At 41.4% G+C, this 23,267-nt stretch overlaps 1 protein-coding gene across 1 annotated transcript in view; it reads left to right on the top strand.

Annotated features, from left to right (window-relative positions):
• Window positions 1-23,267, top strand: part of cachd1 (cache domain containing 1) — a 74,775-nt gene that overhangs the window by 15,047 nt on the left and 36,461 nt on the right. Inside the window, exons 2-3 of the mRNA XM_070832366.1 lie at window positions 15,029-15,091; window positions 21,147-21,295. Of these exons, the coding sequence (XP_070688467.1) occupies window positions 15,029-15,091; window positions 21,147-21,295 (212 nt within the window). The remainder of the gene's footprint in view (window positions 1-15,028; window positions 15,092-21,146; window positions 21,296-23,267) is intronic.

Here is a 23,267-nt window from a genome sequence, read left to right as displayed (position 1 = left end):
CCAGGCCTGCCTGCCTGCCACTTAGAGCTCAGCTTGACACGTTTGTGAAACACAGACACTGTATGTGTGTGTGTGTGTGTGTGTGTGTGTGTGTGTGTGTGTGTGTGTGTGTGTGCGTGTGCGTGCGCCCATCGTTTGCTTGGTTGTTAGTGAATGAAAACAATATAGTTTTCATGACCTTACTTATTTATGCATGTCCTATTTTTGCATATGAAATGTGTGCATATTAATTTAACATGTGAGATTTGAACCCTAATGTAAACACAACAATTTATAGTAATATATCATACATTTAAGCCCTTTTTATTAAATAGAAGAAGTCAGAATTGAGCCTTGCTGCAGCCCTTTTTTACATTTGGTTTGTTATTTTTCAGTAAATTTGATGTGTGCAAGCTGAATAATCCACCCAGAAAAGTAATCTCACATTGCAATTCATTCTTCTTCACTGCAAACTCAATTTTTTTTTGGACATTGTGGGAAAATGTTGTGCTTTGTAGCCTTAACAAGAAACACTGGAATCTACCAGTGGTTTCAGTGTGTCACTCAGTCGGTCCAGGGTGCAGTTTTTTTTTGTTTCTTGGATGGCAGGCGAGGAGCGCTTGTTTTCCTCGTGAGCCTAGTAGCCCTTCCTGGCAGTTGTATTCACTCACATGGCTCCACCCACCCTCTAGGGATATATTTTACCATATGTCACTTCCTAGTGTAGCCCCAAAGTAAAGAGAAGCTGAAATCTGCCTATATGCTTTACTTTAAAACATTCCGTCTACCACTGTGGCAGCCCAGGGAGGTGCAGTAGAGAAAAATAAAGTGATGTAACTGCAATGAGAGCTTCTGAATGCAAACAACCTCTGAAGTAGCCTACAATCAGCATAGACGTTATTCTCATCACACGCGTGCTGGGTGATTTGTGAGTCTTGCAAGATTTGTGTGCTTTGTCTCTTCATTGTGGGCATTGTTTGTTATGGTGTGGTCCTAACCTATCCCCAAACATGACCGTAACCACAACCCAAGGTGTAACTTCGACCCTTAATCCAAATCTCAGGAGTTTTGCAAGGGTCACCACCGTACACAGTCTCACAAAAAATGTAGACCCATTTTAACATATTGTAAATACTACAGTAAGGCACTTTAGTCAACAATTCTAGGAACAGCAAATGGCAGCTTCTTAAATTTAGCACAAATTAGCTGCTAGCTATCTTGGCTGGATTTAGAAAGTAACTCAATAGTTCTATCATAAATGCTGCTACAGAGACAAAGGCCTTTATTTAACTTGGCTGAAGAAAGACCTCGTGATTTTAATGATAAAAGCCTTTAAGCACAAGACTACAACTGCTGGATTTTATTGTGAAGTGTAGAAGAATCAATTAGAGCAAACTAACCTGCAAACAAAGAGTCGAGCTGTTAAAAAGAGGTGTCTAAAGACATGGCGCGACTATGTTGTTGTAATGAGAAATTGCTGTGAAAAGGTATATTGCAGCCACAGTGGCTCATCTTTCTGAGGCTGAATTAAGTCCAAGATGGAGTCATTGAACTGTAATTACTGTAGTCTCAGTGGTAGGGAACAGAAGTTTGTCTGAAAGCCGTGTTATGCTCTTGTTGTTGACTGTGTTTCTAGCAAAAGCTCTATGTGTGAATTTGTAGCAGCACTGACTGAGCCTCACCTGAGCCAAAACCAACAGGTGCACATTTCTGATCTCTTTGTTTGCATTTCTTTTTTCGCCCTCTGTCTTTCCTTCTCCCCGCCTTTGATCTGTCTAGAGACCCCCACCTCCCACACGTCACCTCTTTCTACTCAAACATGTCTCTAAATCTGTAAATCCATCTGTTTCAGAAGTTTTTCACGAGTCATTCATGAGAAGGTTCACCTGTCAACATCGATTTCAAGATCGGTTAATATTTCTTTCTGATACGAATAGTGTTTTTGAGTTACTCTGCTGCATCTGCTCAATAGCGCAGAGAAAAAGGAGATTTGTGTGTGTGTGCATTTTATGTGTGTACTTTGGCGTTGTGGTTTCCTGCCGCAAGTGAGGGTCACAACTCATAAACTGCCCACCCTTTAATTCACCTGTGTCTCTGTGCTTGTGCAGTTGCAAACATTGGTTTGTAGACAGGTAAGATGTGCAGTTAGGACAAAGACGTTTTTCAGTGCTGCTTGTTGTATAAACCATTACTTGCCTTTAGATGCATTTGTGTAAATGTGTCCTTTTTATGTGCGTCTATAGGACTGTGCATAAATGTGCTTGTCTATATATATATTTCTGTAGTTTAGCCAAGCATGGGCTGATGTTTTCCTTCCTCGCCACAGCTCCCAGGTTCCCTCCCTCGACAGGCTGACTAGCCAACACAAATCCTGCATCCAGTTAATCATCTCATGTCATGAAGATTAATGCTGTGCTGTACTATGCTGTGTTACGCTATGGCAAGCATTACTCTGTTCAGGAATGACATTTGATATTAGCAATAGTCACAAATGTCTTTTGCCATGTTGTCACTGGTGTGTTATGGTGGATACCTGTTGCTCTCGTATGTCTGCAGAATGTGCACTGTGTGTGCCTGTCGAGGGGCGGGCAACGAATCTTTGGAGACTTAAATGAACGATTTTCTTTTGAAGAAATAGTCCCAATGACAGCCTTTGGATGGCAAGTTCTCTGAATTAACCTCTTAAACTGAAAGTTTGTTTCTAGAGCGGCCATTCAGTGCTTTGGCCACTGCAAATGGATTCATTTCACCTGCAATGTATAGGGGTAGTATTAGAAGTCTCATATGTCTTAAAAATCCCAAACTGTCTGCATTGCTAGATACTTCTACCAGAAATAAGTTGTGTGATTTGGTGAATAGACCAAAACTGACCAAACCATGCAGGATGCATTTTTGCTGCTGCTTAAAAACTGTTTTTGCAAATGCTCTTTTTGAAATGTGCTGCTGTATAAGACTAAATGAGTTCTAGCTAGTTGTGTTAAATAACATGGCAAACAAGTGTATGTCTAACTACTACCACTTAAACACACAGAGACCATGTTCAACGTATGACAATGAACATGCTTCAACTCACAATGGACCCTTTTCTTCCACTCTAATTCCAGGTTAACACAAGGGTCAGCAGGACCAGGCTGTGTTAGCGTGGCTCGGCAAAGGCAAAACTAGTATCAGATGTAGCTTAAGCCTCTGAGCCGAGCGACCCATGGCTCTATTAATCAATGCGTGTAACTGCCCTAAGAATACATGAAGTAGAACAAAGCGCCCTGTCTATAGAGAGACCTTATAACAGTGGCCAGACATTATCTCACATCGTGCTCAGAAACCTGAGAAGGAGACCACCCCGGGAACATTTTTTTCCCCCTCTCTGTCGTATGTCCTTTCTCTCCTTTATCTCTTCCTCATCTCTCCTATCTGTCCCTCTGTCTTTTTTTCTGCTGCTCCTTGACATTCGCCTTCCTAACACACACACGCACGATATACTTTATTAACATAAAATACAGCTTCTCTTCATTGTGAATGAAAGTGTTTGTTCAGAGAATCAACTACGTTAGTAAAGCACACCTACCATTCATATTAAAGAACACGTTCCCACTGTCTTATTATGGTGACAATACATTTTACAGATTTGTCTCTAGTGTGGCTCCTGTGTATCCATATATACTGATGCTTGTAAAGTAAAAGCCTTACAAATGAGTCCACAGCACAGGAATGTGAGGATAATCCAGGGTAGTTTGTGCAGACAGTGCAGGCGCCCCATTTGAACATCCCTTCACTTGGCTGAGAGCGGGGCTGTTTTGGCAGGAAGCGTATATCAAAGTTATGAATTTACTGGCACTGGGTGTCAGCCCTTAGCACTCTGTTTCTCATTCTGTGATTTTGTTTGACCTTGACTTACAGTTTATCACTCTCAGTTCTTCCACACAGCCTTTCTGATCCGTTTGACATATCTAAGCGGTCAGTATGAAGTTTTGGCCCTGGCAGGGTGTTCCACAAGGGTGTGACCGGGACTTGTGGTGCCAGAGGTTACTGACAGGCTGGCATTGGGCCCTGAGGTGGCTGAAGCCCAGTCCAGAGGTTAAGTGTTTGTGAGGCTCTTGCTTAGTTTCCATTGCCGTGCCGCCTGTTTGCTTCAGTCATGTCGTTTGTCATCTCACTTGAAGGAGTTACTTCTGAAAGAGGGGATTCTTAGTTTATTTTTATTTTGTGATTGACTCTACTAGAGTGAACCTTGTCCCACTGCATGCTGAAAAAATTAAGCTTTTCTCCTCTCCCATTTCTGTCATTAGAGATTTAAAGTGTTACCTTCAGCAAACACGCAGTAAAGTGTCAGTGTCCATTCTTAAGGGTATCCACTGTAAACATGCCTGTGACCCCACTATAGACCTCAAGTAATAGTCAAAGGAATGTATAGTACACGTTACCCAACAGTGATTTGCAGCAGAGGCTCTTTGTTCTATCTCATCCCAATCCCCACAGTAATTAACCAGCAGTTAATGAGCAGAGTGCCTCATTAGGATCTCAACTAATTGCCTTAGTCCCTAGTTATGCTCAAGATTTACACATCATCGATGACTTCAGTGCATAGCTGCACAGTGCATGATGGTTTAACTGCCGTGCTCCTTTGGCTTTCAGTCTCAGTCATGTTGTGCAAGCACAAACACCATCATTTATGGACCGTTTTTGATATGGAGAAACATTCAAAGCCCCTATAAAAACACAGAATTTTCTCATTATCTTGCATTCCTGTGTTGGACTTATTTGACCGCAGTGTGTGAGGTTTTGTTTTCATCCTCTTTCACTCCCAAGATTTTATCAGCTTAATGGAGGCGCTCAGGTATGCAGCTTTGATCTGTCTTTGGAAAGTTTTCACATTGGCTCCACTTTAACAGCAAGTTGTTATTCCCATAATGCACTGCTGCCCTGGCGCTACTCCTGCTACATACTGTATGTGTTGGTGGTTTCAGGCTGAAATCCAAATCGTTGTGAGAATCTGTCTGATATCCCATTAGAGTCTTGTGTATATTCCAATATAAAAAAATGTGTTTTCTGCACCCCAAGATCATGACTTTTGCGTATCGTCCTAAAAAGGTTGTGTACAACAGGAAGGCCACCATCAGGGACTAAGTTTTTCATAAACTTTTAGTATCTTTAATTACTCACGTGTGATTAACGTGCAGTTACTGTGGCCTGTGGCTTTGTTTTAACGACTCAACTGCTTTGACATTAAAGCGCCTTGTGTGGGGAAAGCTGTAATGTAATGACCTGAACCTTATGCCTCTTACCACATGCAGTCTTCATGCTCCGATAGGCTCACACACCCTTTAGTTTGTGCCAAGATATACCATTCTATACTATACTACACTATACATACTATACTGTGTCACAGGACTTTAGACAATTTTGAGCACAGTGTCTCTCTGTATACCCCCCCCCCACACACCTTCACTCTCCTTTCTGCCATCATTCTACACTGTTTGGGGGAGAGAGCCCACAACTTACCACCCAAAGAGAGAGAGAGAGAAAGGCGGAAACCTCATTTACTCTCACTAAGCTGCTAGATTATGTCTCTCATCTGAGCCACAATTCAGATGGCTCATTATCATCTTTTGTCCCGCAGTCAGGCTAAATGCGGTAATGCTAGACTTGCTGGAAGTACACTTGATTTCAAAGAGACAAGAAGGCAAAATGTCTCCAATGTGGGTCCTCTGCAGCCATGTTTACTGTTGAAGTGTGAACAGCATTTCTGAATTTTCAATTGCAAATTGATGAAAAAGGGAGAAAGAATGAACAAAAGTACAAAACATTTTTTTTTTCCAGTCATGATGCATCAATTGTACGTCTAGTACCTTTTTTACTATCAAATAAAGGCTATAATACCAGTTCTTTTCCAAACCTCTTTTCTCGTATCTGTCTCCTCTCTTTACTGTTCTCGTCTGACCCCACCCCACTTTTCCACAGTTCTCTTGTCCCCCCCTCTTCTCCCTACTTCTCTCCTCCACCCTAGATTCCCTCCCTTTTTTCTCTCACATGTGGAAAGCATTATATCCTGTCTGGTGGAGAGGGAGAGCAAACATCCCAGGCCGAGACTGAGAGCCTCTCGGGTAGGGGTAGGGGGCGGTGGGGAGGCTGTTAGGATCTGCATGGCGGTGACTCTCTCACTCTCTCTTGGCCCTGATGCTGTTTGGACAAAAGGGGGTCTTGTTATTTCAGAACCACAGCACCCGATAGCTGACAGGCTCCACTCTCCCACCACATTGGACTGGAGGAGACCCTGGGTGAATGAGGGAGGGGGACAAGACCAGCTGGAGGTCTTTGAACTCAAGTACTTTAGTGTGAATATCTATAGCATCTGTAGACACAAGTTTAAAACACTTATGCATGTCTCCCTTAGTTCTTCTTTAGGGAGTTGATTACAGCTGGTAACATGTGGTAGCATCATGAGTCTTTTCCTGATCTGTTCAACATTTTTAAGAGCACAATCACTCCTCGGTCTTCAGGCAGGTCAATAAATCTGACAAACATAAATAACATATTGTTAGTAGTCTATTAGCCAAAAAATGCAGTCGCTAACTGTACAGAATAAAACTGCAGCGATTAGTTGAAAGGAAAAAAGGCCAATTGTTTTGGTAATCATTTCATCGTTTATGGTTTTTTCAAGCATTCAGACATGCAAACATTTGATGGTTCCAGGTTCTCTAATGTGATAATTTCCAGCTGTTGTTGCTCTTACATGAGATTTTCTAATGTTTTATAGACCAAATGATTTATCAAGAAAATGTCAGATTGATCGATAATGAAAAAAATAGTTAGTTGCAGCCACTTATACAGAACAACAAGTGCGAATTGGGAATTTTGTACCAAAGATCTGCTAAACTAATCTTTTCATTGAATGTTTGTGTGGTGTGTTTTACTATTTGGGCTCATCTGGTAGAAGGTGGGGTCCTTAAGTTATGGTTGGCACCATAAAGGAATATTTCTGAAAACACTGAAATAAATTTGCGCCTCCAGGTTTCTCTCCTTGTTGTCTCTCCCGGGAGCTTCATCATATACATTTCTGAAGACACTGCTCAATACACAGCACCCCCGGAGTTAAGAAATACTGTCAAGGAGCAAATGTACACGTTTTTATTGCTTTTCTGTAAATGACACGCCTCATTAAGTAGGTTTCAAACAAATTTGGGTGATTGTTTATTAGAAATAGAATTAGGAACTATGGTGAATTTTTTTTGGCTGTAATAAAATGACAACAAGTGTTGTGTGTTTCTTTTTTCAGAAGTGGTTCCATATTGAAAAACCAAATGTGGTCAGTGTGACAAATGTGTTCAAGGTGTTGGACTCACATGTTGCAAAGACTCCCAGTCTTGACTTAATGTCCTGAAGTGGAATACTATGACAGCAGGGCCCACCATTTGACAATCTGCTTAGTTATATTTTTGTAGCTTTTTTCAGCATTTTTAGCCAATTTACAGATCTGGCACTACTTTCTTTCAAGGGTATATCAAGATTTCATATTGCTGCATCAGAAATCTGTGTTTGCATACCAGAGATTTACTCATTTGACTTTTTCTCAGTGCTACTATGACAGAAACCAGCATAGTAATTATAGCCGTTTGCAGGAGTATGAGAGTGAGGAATGAAAGTGGGGGATTTAAGATATAAAATGGACATCAGGATGGACTTGGTCCAGTGTGATCCAGTGCAGCCTTGGATTTAGACTTTGCCTTAAAAAGAACATTGAACTGTTTTATCCATTACAATTTTAAGTCACATTACTATGACAACGAAGTTATGTTTTTATGATCATATAAAGACTAGGAATCATTTCTGCATGTGGTGGAAGTCCTCCCCGTTTTTCCTCTTTTTTTTTAAAGTGCTCATGAATGTCCACAAGTACACGCACAGAAGATTGAAAACGGAGCAGAGTAAATCAGAGCTCGCCATGGTGTTCCAAGCCTTTGACTGGCAGGGTGTGCACAAACATGCCCTCCCCACACTGACACAGTGTGTGGGCCGGGGCTTTGGAGCCATTGCCTCAGGATGTCCGTTAGTTAGATTCAAGCAAATTAAATTGACCCCCAGCACCCTCTAAATGCAGCAGCAAGCGGTTGGCAGACACTGGCGGCTAGTCATTTAATTAGCGAACCTGCTCCACTGGGTTGAAATAGAAACACACTTAATTAGCGAGGGTTTGGTTTCTCTATGGCCATTATAGTGACATTTAGAGATCCACATTTGACACGTCTATTCCTGTGCAACCCCTTCTTTTTTCCATGCCATGGTCTCAACCTTGATGTGTTCAAATGTATTCCTTAATCACTAAAGCATGCTTTGGAAATCCACGCAACTTACCTGCTAGCGGTTGTTTATTGAAGTAATCAAACTTTGTTGAGATATCTAGAATTTTTTGGAAGAGGCATTTTCCCTAAAATCTGTATTTAACAATGAAACTATATCAATGCCTTTTTCCGACACATGCCACCATGTGTCATTTGGTTGGGTTACACTTACTGATATATCACCACCTTATACAACTGTTATGGCTCTTTAGCTGCTATATGTTTCCCTGTGCTATACTTTGATGCGAGGCAGGTAGCCTACAGTGGATTTATCGCTTACCAAACATCCAGTCATTCTACTTTGTTTCTCAGTGTTACTATGCCTGAAATCAGCTTAGCTTTACCCTTGTAACTCTGCCCTTTGATGCCAGGCAGAGCTTTCTCCTCTGCAACAACACTAACGAGAGCGGGGAGACTGAACCAAAACAGTTGAGTTGCTCGGACATCCAAAACATTGTGCTGAAAGAGGCCAAAATGCTTCGTAGAGCTGAGGGGAACTGCAGTGTTTGGTGATAATTCTCTGGGGGCACATCACTGGTTTGATTATTCATATAAAAATACTGATTGTTGCAACTGTTGAGCATGGCTTCTCTCTGGTAGTTAACAGTTGATGCAGTTGAGGCCTTACCTGGTTCCTAACTGAGCTGAGGTTGTGTTTTGCATAGTTAAAATTAATAGGACACACAGAGAATCATTTCCAAGCATTTCTGAGTTTTCTAGGTTCGTTCACCAGGGTTTCCCTATAGAAGAATGAATGTATACAAATGCTCTTGTCTCCTGTTGTTCTGGTCTGTCTGTTATGGAGCAGTGAACTGCAGGTGCAATTATTTCAGACTGCTTTTGTTCTATTGCAAAAATACAGAAACTGCAGCCCCCCCACACCCACACCCGCACCACACCTCCCCATCCCCCTTTGCTTTTCCACTCCCAGGTACTTGTTTTCCGACTCTGCTTTATAGCGGAGATGGGAGGGCGAGTTTGGGGATGGAGACATGGCAAAGGGTCTAGGAAAAGTTTTTTTAAAAAAAAACAAAACAGAAAAACACACACATGCACATCAGAGGCGAAGCTCTGATGCTGCATCCCTAGCTCCGGCCCTTTGTAGTGCAATGAGCGGAGAGTTGGCTGGGGGCAGGGAGGGAAGGAGAGAGGAAAAGCCAAGGGGGGATAAAGCACTGAAGGAAGGAGGGAGGCTGAGCTGTATACCAGCAGCATGGAGGAAGCAGCAGTTACTCTCCCTTGGGCTTTGGGCTTTTATCTGTCAGTTGTATGGAAACCAATATCTCAGGCCCCAGAGCTCCAAAACATCTACACTGCAGCCTAATGTGTGGATGTGAATTGTGTGCGTGGGTGTAAGACGTATTCACAGAAATTTTCTACAATGAAAAGCTAGTAGTGACAGATACGTAGTCGATGAGCTACACATATGTGCATCAGGCTTGTGCATGTTTTCCTGTTCAGAGCTCACATTCGCAGTCTTTACGTTGGCATTAAGTCACTTTGGCTCACACACACATTTGAGATGTGCCCCACCCAATTGATGCTCCCACTTTGCCCTCCAGTGTGTTCACAGATAAACCTTGGACCACTGATCAACAAGCCCCAAAGACAGGATTAATGTGTGTGTGTGTGATGGTGGGGGGGTGGGGGGGGGGGGGATACATTTTTGTGTGCATGCTCTCCAGGTCCAATCCCAAATTAGCGCAGCTTACGGCTCCACTCTGGACTTTGAAGATGGAGGAATTGCTAATAGGTGTATTCCCAATTTAGCCTTACCGCTGCAATTGGCCTCCACTTCCTCTCTTCCTCTTTTCTTTTTTCATTCCTTCCTTAGTCTTACCTTTGCCTCTCCACAGTCTGCTCAGTATTTCCTTCACTTCTCTCTTACTCGGTATCTCTGTGCCTATTTCTCCATGTGTTTTCCCCAAAAAACATACACGGTCGCTCTCAGAGTCTCTATCTTTGGGCTGGTGTTGTCGGTCATTAATTCTCTGTCCCACCAAGAACAAAAGAGTCTCTTTAAAGGAGAAGAGCCTCTTGGGGTAGTTTATGGCATCCTCAAGAGAGTCCGACAGAAGAGCTGAAGAGGCAGGCCCAATTAAATGGATGCCGTATACATGGAGGGTTCCCATAGCTTAACAATTGAAATAAGCTGCTATAATAGGGTTCAAAGAGGTTTGAAGGGGGTGGGGCAAGAAAGAGAAACAAAACTATAATGGGAGAGTGTGGTTCTGCTTGGGACTCAACAGATCAACGGCGCAATCCAACAGCATCTACGAAAGCCCCATGGTGGATCCTAAAACTGCCAAAAGGTTTTGTTGAGATGTGTAAATCTGCTCAATTTTAATTAGCCTCTTTTCCTATAATTAATGAATGATAAATTAGTTATTCTAATATATGCAACAAGAGCCAACAACTGTGTGATTATAAGAAATATACTACAGGGTTAAAACTACACAGGTTGTGGTATTTGCCTTTGTGTCTTGCAGTTTGAGCTTCCACTGAGGTTTAGTCATTCATGTGAACCACTCGTCTGTGGTCTGGATTAACCCTAAGGTGGATGGATTTAAAAACTGGCCTAATGAGACAAAGGCTGGTGCTCTGTGATCAATGAGCAGGAGTTTGAATGCATTTCTTGTGAGCTTCGTGTTGAGAAAGCTGCCTATTGGGATCCACAGTGTGTTAAATGTGTATTTTAAAGGCGCCCTGTGGCTGTTTCTTGTAAACAAACAAAAGTTATGTCTAGATTTACTGTTGCTCACCAAGCCGCATTGTGTATATTCTTGAGGCCAAACATGCAGAGTGCAATTCCCACCCCTTAGAACTTTGGCAAAGTTTTGAAAACCCAGCGCTGCTCACATCCACGTTTACTACTTTATACGCTTATTTTTCATGCCTTTGTTGGCGCATTGCAGCATATCTTGGCACAGTATTTCTACCTGTTGCTTGGTGGAATAGTGTGAATCCATTAGAAGGATGGTGTATCGCATCACATGCATGGGACTGCATGTACAAGATAAACAAAACTGGCACCTTATACATCTTACCACTCATAGAAAAACAGCTTTATAGCATTACTTGGGGTTTTAAACTCCACAGGGAACATTTTAAGGGCAAAATACATTCTGAATATGCTATTAAGAGCTATGCTGCTGACTTGTTTCAAACTCTGTCGCATTATTCATCCAAATGGATAGCTACTGTATGTGTACTCAACATGCCATTGATACAAAAGGATTTTATCCCACAGCTTGATAGATGAGGCGTTCATACTGTTGCTGTTTATAAGATTAAATATCTTCAGGGAAACATGGTTATTTACCCGTTGCAAGTGTTAATGTTTCTTATCTTCTGATATCTCTCATATTTGTTTTTTCTATACTGCCAAGTCCAGTAAGGTGCATAGGGAAACTTTGAGTACCCCTCTGAGATTGTGTAGTTGTCTGTGTGTGCTGGTGTGTATGCGTCTGTGTACATTTCAGTGTTTGATTATGGGTCAGGGGAGGCCACGGGCCCACGGTGGCCTAGGCAGCCTGAGGCCTCTCAGGTTTCAGAGCCGAGCATTCCTCCCTGGCTGCTACATAGCTGTGAAAACCGCAAAGCAGCTCCAACAACAAACACTCGAGGCACTGGGGGAAAAGACAGCTAACCTGTGGCTAATCAACAACAGGAGTTTTCTCTCTCTTCAGGATTTGTTCCCAATTTTTCAGATTTGCTGTCTTTATGGAAACAAAGTATTTCTCCATTCCAGCGCCAGTTTCTTCCCCTCCGTCTTCCTTCTCTTTTGTTAGTGTGGTGTTTTGAGAGCACATGATTCCAGCTAAGTAGTGGCAGCTCTGTTTGTGTGTGCTTGTTCAAGTTTATTTGACAGTTCCACAACTTGGACCTTCTCTTTTTTTCCTCCAAGGAGGGCGTGGAACAGTAGACTGTCTGGGCTTGGTTTTGCACTTTGTAAATAAGTCAGTAGTGAAATATGCAGCTGTAATAACATAATGAAACTTGTATTGCTTATGCCTCTATAAAATGAAAGGAATATGCTCAAAAACAGGCATACCAAGGGCTGCTGACTCCATTTAGTTAATCAGGACTAAAACTGAGCACTTTGTGAAAGTCCTGTTGAAGGCAGACTGACAGTTAGCACTGTGTTTGTGTTCATGCCAGCCATAATTGAATTTTCAGAAATTACATTTGATACCTAATCTACAAGAGTGTTAACTGAATGGCATAATTTTGTTCCAGAAGAGAGTATTGTAAGGAGATTTCGGCGTATAGCTGCATCTGTTTATTTGCAGCTGCCTGTTTTGTATCTCTATGTTTGTGTATTTCTCTCTTTTATTCTGTGAAGACATCTTTCAATTAGAGCTACAATGATCGGGCAATTAGTTGATTCACAGAAAAGTTATTTTTTTTATTGGCAAAATAGATTCATTGTTTAAGTCAATTTTCAAGCAAACATTTCCTGGTTTCTGATTCTCAAATGTCCTACTTTATAGTATGCTAATTATAGCATACTAAACATTATAGTATGTTTTGTATTGTTACAACATTGTGATTGACTTTTAGACGAAGGATGATTGAAGGAACACTCACCTTGCCCTTTAACTGTGCGAAACCAGTGACACTTTGTTTTATTATGCTTTGTTGAAAGGCCAAGGCTAGGCAGTAACAGTCTACAATGAATCACCTCCAGGTTAGTTGGATGTGGTACATTGTGGGTAATTGGTGTTCTCTGGAATGTGTCTAACAAAAGGTGTGAACAGGCAGGAGGAAATGGTTGCAGTGCGGGACCAGGTAATTTAAGGCTTTTGTGTGGTGCGGTTCGGCTTACATTGAAGCACCTGCCTACCTGCTGCCTCAACACAAACATTAGTTTTACTCTGTTTGTAACTGCCACATGGCACTACTCCCTGCGTTTGGAAAATATGTGTGTGCATACACGGGTTTCAGGAAGTAAGAGAAAGAGAGAGAGAATGTTTAGCTGATGGGACCCAGGAGACCATCTGAATAAAGGTATGTGTGTTATTTTCAGGCAGCTCTTAATGCGTCTTTCTGGGGCTCACTTAGCATGTGTTAAGGCTGAGGTCACACCAGGACTCATTTTCTCCATATACCACTCCACTTCCTATTCACTTAACAATATAAATCAAGGACTATTAAAATGTTTCAGCCTGGAGGGTGGATGGGGAAATTTAACATCACCTTGTGATTTGGGCTCATGAAAACCTTCATTCTGTGTTATGGCTGACCTCCAGTTTAAGACAGGTGACGCATTTTCCTCCCCAACCTCGGAGCTGATGTAAATGACAGGACCATACTGTCTGGGTCTATGGGTTGGTTGTTTTGGCTTATAACCAGGTTTATCATTCTCTCTGGACCAGTAATAAAACGGCTCCAGATGCACCTGTGTGAGCAGAGAAATCCATCAGTACTAATGCTAATGTCTGCCCCACTCTGCATCTAGAATCAACATATTAACTGGAGCTTTTTTCCATCTGATCACTTGAGTCAGTTTGATTGTTGTTAATAAGATTTAATCACATGATATTTTGGTAGGTGCTGTCATAATACAACAACAAATGCATCACCAAGCAGTCAATATACGGCGTGTGTGTTATGCCATGGTGTTGTAAATTATATACAAGTGCTTTCTTATAAAAACTGTTTTATAATTTGTCATAGCAGAATAAATTCAGGTGTAACTAATAACATCACAGATACTTTCATCACATTCAAATGTGCCAGCGAGCCAAAATACACAACACCAAAGCTCTGTTGCCGCCATGAGAAAGGACAATTGGTCTGATAGGTTTGATTGATTTTGTATATTTAGTTACATTTAGTGCAGTTTGTTCAGCAGTAAGATTGGATGAATGGTTTGAACTCTGGACTCTCCATAGATTAATTGTGCTAGTTTAGTAAAACTAGCAGGGTTTTCCGCAGATTCCACTTCCAGTCCAGTTGTCTCTGACTTACTGTAGCACCTCATGGTGCTCTGTGACTTGGATGCGATGTGTTGTGGTGGTACCCCTGAAAACAGATCTGTTTCTTGATGCGATATTTTATTAATGTCAATGATTTTTCTCTTTTTCATTGAGCAAAGTAAGTCAAGCTTGTCAGATACATCAGTGCACTTGTAATGTTATTGCACAAACACAAATTGTTGTACAAAAACAAGACTGAGAATCTGACGCATTCATTTCTTTTGGTGTTTTGTGATACCCATGAATATTGACACGTTCAGGTCTGCACTGAGAGTTCAACACCCAGTCAGCTTCATTATACGGTAGCTGGTTTGCTTAATTAGCAGAAAAGACACGCAGCCTCAACAAGGTCCTGGTTTGACTGGATTCTTTACAAATGTGAGTGCAGTCATCACATGGAACATGATACGGTGTGAATGCCAGAACTATTTGGCAGTCCTGTGATGATGATGATGATGATGATGATACAGTAGTATGCAGATTACTGACAGAGAAAGTAGTTTTGCAGTTGCTTCCTACTCACCAATCCACAATTTTGACAGTTTTTGTAGATGTTATCCCAGAGTGTTGTTAACCAAGGTCTCGGCTCAACAGCACCTGAAACTAAAATCTATCTCTAAAAAAGAACTCTGCCAATACTCCTCCTCAAGTGATGGTTTTCAGTTATTGGATCTGAATCTTCAGCGGTCCTGCTGATCTAACCCCACTGTCTCTGCTTCTTTCTCTCTACAGAGGATTTTCAACTCGTTTGTGTACACCGAGAAGACATCAAATGGAGAGACAGAAGTGCAGCAGGTGAGTAACAAAGGTTTCTCCTTTCCTGTGTGTGTGTGTGTGTGTGTGTGTGTGTGTGTGTGTGTGTGTGTGTGCGTGCGTGCACGTACCTGTCTGTGCATACATGTGCCATGGATGGTGTCCGTTTGTGGTCTTGTGTAGCGTTCAATTTGGCAGCGATGAACACACACAATCACAGTCACACATCCACTCGCCATCAGAGGAAAAAGGAGATTTATTAAAATTCTGCGGCTGCCGTCTCATTGGCTTTGAAGTCCTCTGTCTGTTTTTCCACTTGTCTGTGCGCCGTCTCTCCCTCTCCCTCTGCTCGCAATATGAGTGCAGAGCTGCTGTCAGACAGAAAAAGAGGGCTTGAAGGAGAGAATGGCATCTTTTTGGAAACAAATACAGGCGGGACTCATTTTAAGCAACCATTTCTGCTGTCCAACGACAAGTCAAACATAATGTACAGGTATTGCGTGTGTGTGTGTGTGTGTTTGCACTTGCGCATCAGGGATCTTGGAAGAGTGACAATAAATACCAGACTGATAAACAGCCACCAGCAAGAAAAGACAGGTTGATGTTTGTTTGCATTTCTCCAGTGAGTGTGTTTCAGTGTGTGCGCTAGTGTATCCATCTGTGTCGGTGTATGTGTGTGAAATATATAATGTATCTCACCTTGGAGTTATTTACTTTTCCCAAGGCAGTTCAAATTGACCTTGAAGCATTGCTGGTTCATTTTCTCAATAGAAATGCAGCCTTTTACTTGCCAACCAGCTCACAATTAGTGTTCATACCACTTCAATTTGGGTCCTTGTGGAGTAGTAGTAGTAGATGACAGACTCATGGACAGAGCCCGTAACACGTAAGCAAACTATGCCAAAGCTAAGTGAGGCTCAATTTCTAGTTGATCTGCAGAGGAAGAAAGATTTAGGAGAGAGGGAGAGTGAGACATGCAGATAACTCTTCTCTAACACACCAGCCCTCCTTTTCTCTGCCGTTGAGTTAGTGCTATTCAGTCTTTTAGATTGATTTATTCTGCTTGTTTTACTCCTTGCTATGTATTGACAGAGTGGATATCATGAATCCAAACTGCTGGCTGCTTTTGTTTTCATGTTGATCCAACATTCACATGCCTGCAATTCTCTATATTAACAATGGGTTGTTTTAGCGTACTATGAGTTACAAAAAAGAGTTGAAAATGAATCAGGTTTATACAGCTGATACAACCCATAAAAAAAAAATCTCAGTAATGCCTTTTCCTGCTTAAATAAAAACATATTTACAAAACCAAACACTGTCTCGCTGGCTTGTTAACGCCAGGGTGTCTTTTGAGATGCACAAAAGACTTTACCACAGACCTTGGAATAGAAACCACAAGCCACACTGATCTGTGGTAAGTCATTGGACAGTGAACTGCGACACAAAAGCACATGCTTACTTATATAGTATATGCACCCTTCAGCTGCCACGGTCTGATGTGAGAAAGTTTTAACAAATTTTAGAGACACTGAAAACACAAACAAAAAAAGGTTTATTAGAAAAAATGCTCCCACATTAGGTGTTAAAATGGACTGAGTGGTATCAGTTCACTCTACCCCTCTAGCACCGTGTGTGTGTGTGTGTGAGGGAGTGTTACCGCTGACACAGTCCAGGTAGATGCAGTCTTCACAACATGACATTTAAGAAATGGAGGGAAAAGGGCAACCAGAAATGGTTCCATTCAAGTAAAGAATGAGATTTTGATTAAGTTGCCATTTTTTTCCGTTCTACACAGCTGACATGTTGCGTTCACCATTTTACTGGTTTACTGCATTGAGGCGATCAGTCATACTCCTTAGACTGTCATCTTTGCAGTTTCTGATTTTGGCATTTAAAACAAATTTTAAATTAGACACATTTTGCTATTAGACACATTTTTAATTAATTCCACAAAATCGCTAGCCTGGCACCACCAGACAAAGCCATAGATGTTAATCAGTCTGGAACCTTCCTGGTAATTTTCAGTTACCAAGGGGCATTATCAATGGGCGCACACCAAAAATGCCTCTGGATGCAATCGGATAGACCTACAATCAATCAGAGCAGCGAAGCGTCAGCCACATTGGTTGCCTCGACAGTGCTCCTCGGTCAGTCACCGAATCAAATCCGCCCCATATTAGATGACAGGTTCTGATTTGTCCGATCCAGGCCAGGTCAGCTGGACATCCGTCTGAATGGAAGGGGAGCTGCCGAAGCAAATAATGCATGTGCTCGCAGATACAAAATAGCTGTGTCTGGAAATACAACTTTGGCAGAACCAGGGAAGTCCTCTTATATTGGTATCACTATGACATTCTCAAGTATTGTATTTTGCTTTTACTGTAGTATCTCTTTTATTCTAAATGATACAGCTTTTCAGTAGGTTTTTCTATTTTTATACTAAAAGATTTTTCCTAATTTGATCAAACTATACTGAATAGTTACATCAGCACTGGTAGGGCGAACAAAGCCAGTAGTGTGGAAGTTTAACAAACCTTTTTGCCAATCATTGGAAGCAGCATGTCTCACACCAGTGAAAATGAACTAATTTAACAACAGTATTGGTTCATCTAAGGACAAGCAAGACAAGTGCAGTCCAGTTTCTACCATGTCAGTAAGTTTTGTGCTCAGAGTTTCTGAGTTCTGCAGAACTTGACTAGTGATACTAGTGATTTTTCCCATCACAACCTCATCCTTGCGTTCAAAAGAAAGTCTTGGTCTTGCCATAAAAATGGTTGCCAGTGGCTGTGGTTAAAGGCTGTCTGGCAAACCTCAAAACTCCCTAACATAAGATTTCAGGGTGAACCCCTTCCACCCACTCCAGATCTGTGGCTAAACCAACCCCACTGGGTGCTGCAAACCCTGAGAGCTGGTTGGACGGGTCAGACAGTGGAGAGAGGAGCACTGCGTTTTGGAGAGTGTGGTTAATCTGCAGAGTGCAGGTTTGCTTTGGCTGCACTGTGGCAGACTGTAACTTAAGCTTTAACTTGCACAGCTCAGAGTTTCTGGTTTCTTTTAAGTCACCCTGTTAAAAGTTGGGTCTTACTTTCTCCTTCTGTCTCCCTCCCCCAGCTATGGAAACACTCCTCAGCTGAACACTGGCCCATTTTCCCCTTCTTAATACAAAGTCTACTGCAGCTAATTGCCATACTGCCATGCATGGACAGTACAGTGTGTGAGGGAGTTCTACTTTGTGTATGTAACTTTATGTCCGTGCGTGAGAGTGCACATGTAAGTGTCTTGGTGTGTGTGTGTGTGTGTGTGTGTGTGTGTGTGTGTGTTCCCTGTGGTGGTGTAGGAGTAATTGTGGGCTGTGCCTCAGGCCCCTGTTAAACCCCTAATAGGAATAGCGGCCGGCTGATGAGGTGTACAAGCGGTCAGTGGGTCGCGGTACATTTCCCAGTTCCTGGCTTGAATCACAGCCCTTTTGCAGGCACCGGTAATTACAGGATGTGAACAAAGGGGGTCCAGTTACTGTGGAAATAACCCTTTTTCTGTATTCAACAAGGCTGGGTAGGTAATTTACAATAGCTTTAGAAAGTATTCAGACCAGCGCCATTTTCTACATTTTGCGTTACTGTTGCCATCGGTGCTCACACATAATACCTTGTGGCTCGAAGTTTTTAACTATTTAATCTGAAAAGAAGAAACTTCATTTACACGTGTATTCACACACTTTCACGCAACCCTCTAAATTCAGCGCAGGTGCGTCCAGTTTCAGTATATCATCCGTCAAGAAGTTGATTGGATCCCACTTGTGTTCATTTCAGTTGAATGGTCATGATTCACATTATAGAGCATTTTGCCCCTTTTGATTTGCCTACAAATCTTAGCATATTTAACGAAGGCCAAACAAAAAATGTGAACTTAGATATATAGAATAAGCTGCTGAGTCAAGCCAGTTACTTTTGATGAACAAAAGGCCACTGTGGCCCAAACAAATCATGAAAAACAAATTACAACTTGAAAACATTGTATGTATTAATTAAAAACGTATAGAAGGCTATTCTACATTTTTTCACACAATTTTATATGAGTACAAATAATCCATAACCTTGTGCTGCACCAGGTATCTCAGTGGTGCCACTGGATGACCAACATAACCATTCATTGCAGGAAAAAAGAGAGAGAATTGTTGAATTGTTGTTTAGGTTATGCTATAAATTGTTGTACATGGTCAGACTGTCATGCATTCATTATGTATCCCAAAAAGTTTACAATTTTCTTTTCTCTATCATCAAGCAATGCACATCAAAACATCACAGCCCTGCTATAGCCCTGTTATATACATATTTCACAGATTTTAGAAGACAAGGTAATTCCGAAAAGTAACTGCAAGTGATTAGTTCTTTAACAGATCTTGAGTGAACCTGTGGATCATGTGACAGCTTTCAAGACGATAATCTTTACCAGATTACACGCATGTGATGTTTCACATTAAGTGGATGTGAGTTCCTCACAATTCCCCACAACATCCTTTCATGGCGTGTTGGCAAAAGAAAGCAAGAATAGGAACCTGTTGTGAAGAGCTGGTGGTGCGCTGGTTATTAATGTCTCCCCAGGAGGCTGCTGCAGAGCGGTTTATTGGTTTCCCCAAAGGAGCTGGAACCACATTTTGAAAGAGCTCTGTGAGATGTGTGATCAACCAGAACCTGTTCCTTCAGAGGAGGAGAGAGACAAAGTATAATGTATGCGTGTCCAGGGGCCTGCTTTAAGAGCCCCAGCAAACACTGATTAAATTAGCCGACTTTGTTTAGAAACACAATTTTCTCTTTCGTGCCTCCTGGTTTTCATGCATTTTAAAGGGAAATTATACCAAAAATCAGAATTCCAAAGCTCACTTGACAATGTGAATGTGGTACTCACAAAAAAAAACATATTTACATGCCTCCGCCCCCAACTTTGTGTGTTGTTTGGAAATGGAGAGTGTTTTTTGTTCTCCGGTCTCAGACATCCATCATTCAGCTCTGCTTTTAACAGTGATGGATTTCACACTTGTGAATTGTATGTTTGTTCATGTGTACGCATGGATGTTAGACATTCAGAACTGAATGTGTGTGGGAACATTTATTCCAGTGTAAAATTTCAGCGTTGGAAGATCCATCATGTCATTGTTGCAGAAAAATGGCTGAATTTAGAAGTTAGCTCATTTAAGACCGAGAAAAGGGGGTGGAGGTTAGAGTGAAAGGATGCTTGCATAGAACAAAGCATAAAAAAGGTAGAAAGAAGAAATGTACTTCAGAAAAATGTTGCAAGGAAGAAGGAGATTTATGGAAAAATAGCAGGAGAGAAATACCTAAACATATTACACAGTGAAGATGAAAGACCGAGAAAGCTTTTATGGCATAAGAGAAGAGCTGGTCTGGGTTAGTTTCTCTGTTCAGCTGTATTTATATGCATATAGCTCAGTATAATGAGTAAACAGGGGAGGGAGGGAAGTGGGAGAACAAATGAATGGAAATGCTTGAAAATAAACAGTTCTGACCTACAGAAATACAGTTAAACACACACAGCTAAAATATTGTGACAAACAATATGAGTGTTTGTGTCTGTTTGTCTTTCACTGTAAGCAAACGGTGACACTGCAGTTTGTCACCTTGGCATAATTTATTCAGTAATATATCAGAGTATTGTTCATTAGCGTTTTAAGCTTTCTTAACCTCTCTTTAAAGATATGGGGTGTATCATTTGACACAAACTATTAAAAAAGTTATAAAATATTCAGTAAACAAAATGAGAAGTTAAGAACTTAAATTGATCCCCTGCTCCCTGCAATATTTAGTGGTGTGCTATTAATGCGCAGCACCTTTAGCAATGTTAAAGTATCGGTAGAATTGATCTGCCCGTCTGTGTGCATGTGTGATATAGTTGTAATTTCTGTTACCTATTGCTCTAGTTTGGCAGCTTTAATACAGACTGGGGATGGGATCCAATCTAGCCCGGAAAATTAAAGTTTTCTTGCAGATGTGAAAATGACTTTAAGGGAGTAAGAGAGAAATTGAGGTGTCACCCCTAATGATTGTCTAATTAATGTGTCTGTGTCTCCTTTGTGTAGCTGGCCAAAAAGATCCGTGAAAAGTTTAACCGCTACCTGGACGTGGTGAACAGGAACAAACAGGTGGTGGAGGCTTCATACACCGCTCACCTCACCTCTCCACTTACTGCGATACAGGACTGCTGCTCCATACCTGCATCTATGATGGAGTGAGTAACTTTCTCTTTAACACACACACACACACACACACACACACACACACACACACACACGAATCCCAAACTCAGCCTTGTTTAAACAGGCTTTAATCACCCTTGGATTACATCACAGAATTTACAGCCTTGAGTACTACTGGCATACTCTGATGCTTGCCAGCGTTTTTAAACTCTACCCTTCTTTCAGAACCTATTCAAGCAGTCAGAAGTTGTGCCAGTTGTTGTTTTGCTGCAGTGTACCTTGCCATTAAAAAAGTTTTATGGTACTTGGAGCGCAGACAGGCTGGGAGATATGGGGTTTTCATGGCTAATGAAGTTTTGTATAGCCTGGAGATCAGATTTGATTTGGTGGCTGTGTCTTTTGTGCAGCAACTCATCCATATATATTTCTTCAAATATATTTTACATCAAAACTTCTAAACCTTTTGCATCCCAAATGCAAAATGTTATTTGTGACATAAAATTTGACTTCAATATATTATATTTTCATTGTGTTCCTTATGAATATAGTTTGGAGAAATAAGCCAAATTGAAAAGGGTGACCACATGACAAAACCATTTTTATGAAACTGACTATGTCAGATTTGAATCCTCTGCTGAGAGAGTTTAAAATTGCCCCAGCCTACAGTGTAGCTTTTCAGCCAATCACCAACTCCGGCAGGCAAAAACACAGTTCAAAGCTAGGCTCAGAGAGAGAGGGGGGGGGGGGGGGGGGGAGAGAGAGAGAGAGCTGCTTTCAGTCCTAATCTACAGAGCAGCAGCTGCCTCTACCCCTCAGCCCCTCTCTCTCCATTTCTATCTCCCTCCCCTTTATCAGCCGATGTAACCAGTTATTGCTCTCTGAAGTTTTACGCGCTGCAGACTTCACAGGCTGCAAGGTCACCTGTCTTCTCCTCAGTCGTGCAGGGAGGAGGCTGCCTGGCTCAGGGCCACTGGGCCACCTGTAGCCAAATCATGCCCATGACATACTGCACATACATTCAACAGTTGTTCACACGCAAACATGTTGCATTTACGTCCCGTTCTAAACCCAGGTCTGAAACTAAGGATTTTCAGCTTTGCAAGACAATTTGGGGTAGAAAATGCTGAGAAAAAGATTATATATAACACCTCCATAGGAGTCGTATGGGTCGGGGTGGGGGGGGGTCGACATACCAAACTGAAGCTGAGTCTGACAGATCACTGAACTTCAAAGGATCTTCCTCAGGGGTGGAAAAAGGCACGAAGCTCTCTCACTTTTATATTTTTGGGTTCACGCGGGATGGTGAGAAGCAATATGTAGAATAATTTAATTCTCTCTTCCTGCAAGAGATAAGTACATTCAACAATCATTTCTGGCCAAAAGCAGCCTACTCCAGATATATCAGTATCTGTGAATATATTGGCTTATGCAGCATAAACTTGGAAAACATGGAAATAATTAAGAAACTGTGTCTCTGGTACTTAATTTTGTCCACCAGAGAGAACTGGCAAGTTTATCTTTCAGCTATAAAATGTCCTACATGTTCCAGTCATACTAAAAAACTAATTGAAGAGATGTTTATCTAAAAAGTTTGTGTATTTTATGTTTTTATGAAAAAAAATAAAAAATTCTATTGATTTTTGTAACTCACAAACACTCAGCATTGATATCAGCCTTAAAAATCCAGTGTCAGCTGGGCTCCACTGATAATATTCAAACATTATTAAATATTTCTAGTTCAAGTACAACTGTGATCTACCAATTGACTTAAAAAATGGACAAAAGGAACACCTTCATGGTCAAGTAGTTAATCATCCTTTGTTTCTGTCCAAAGATATTTTATATTAGGATGTCATTCCTTGTGTATCTTGTATATAAAGCATAAAGTGCAGCTGAAAATTAGTTTTTAAGGCAAAAAAGAAAGAAAAACGACCGATATCAGGAAAAAGCCTGATATCTTTTTGGTTGATCTATGATGATCTATGTTTAAATTGGGACAGAACT

This window comes from Pempheris klunzingeri, chromosome 6 (genome assembly GCF_042242105.1).
Source record: "Pempheris klunzingeri isolate RE-2024b chromosome 6, fPemKlu1.hap1, whole genome shotgun sequence".
In the NCBI taxonomy this organism is placed as follows: domain Eukaryota; kingdom Metazoa; phylum Chordata; class Actinopteri; order Acropomatiformes; family Pempheridae; genus Pempheris; species Pempheris klunzingeri.
This window is presented reverse-complemented; position numbering and strand designations above follow the sequence as displayed.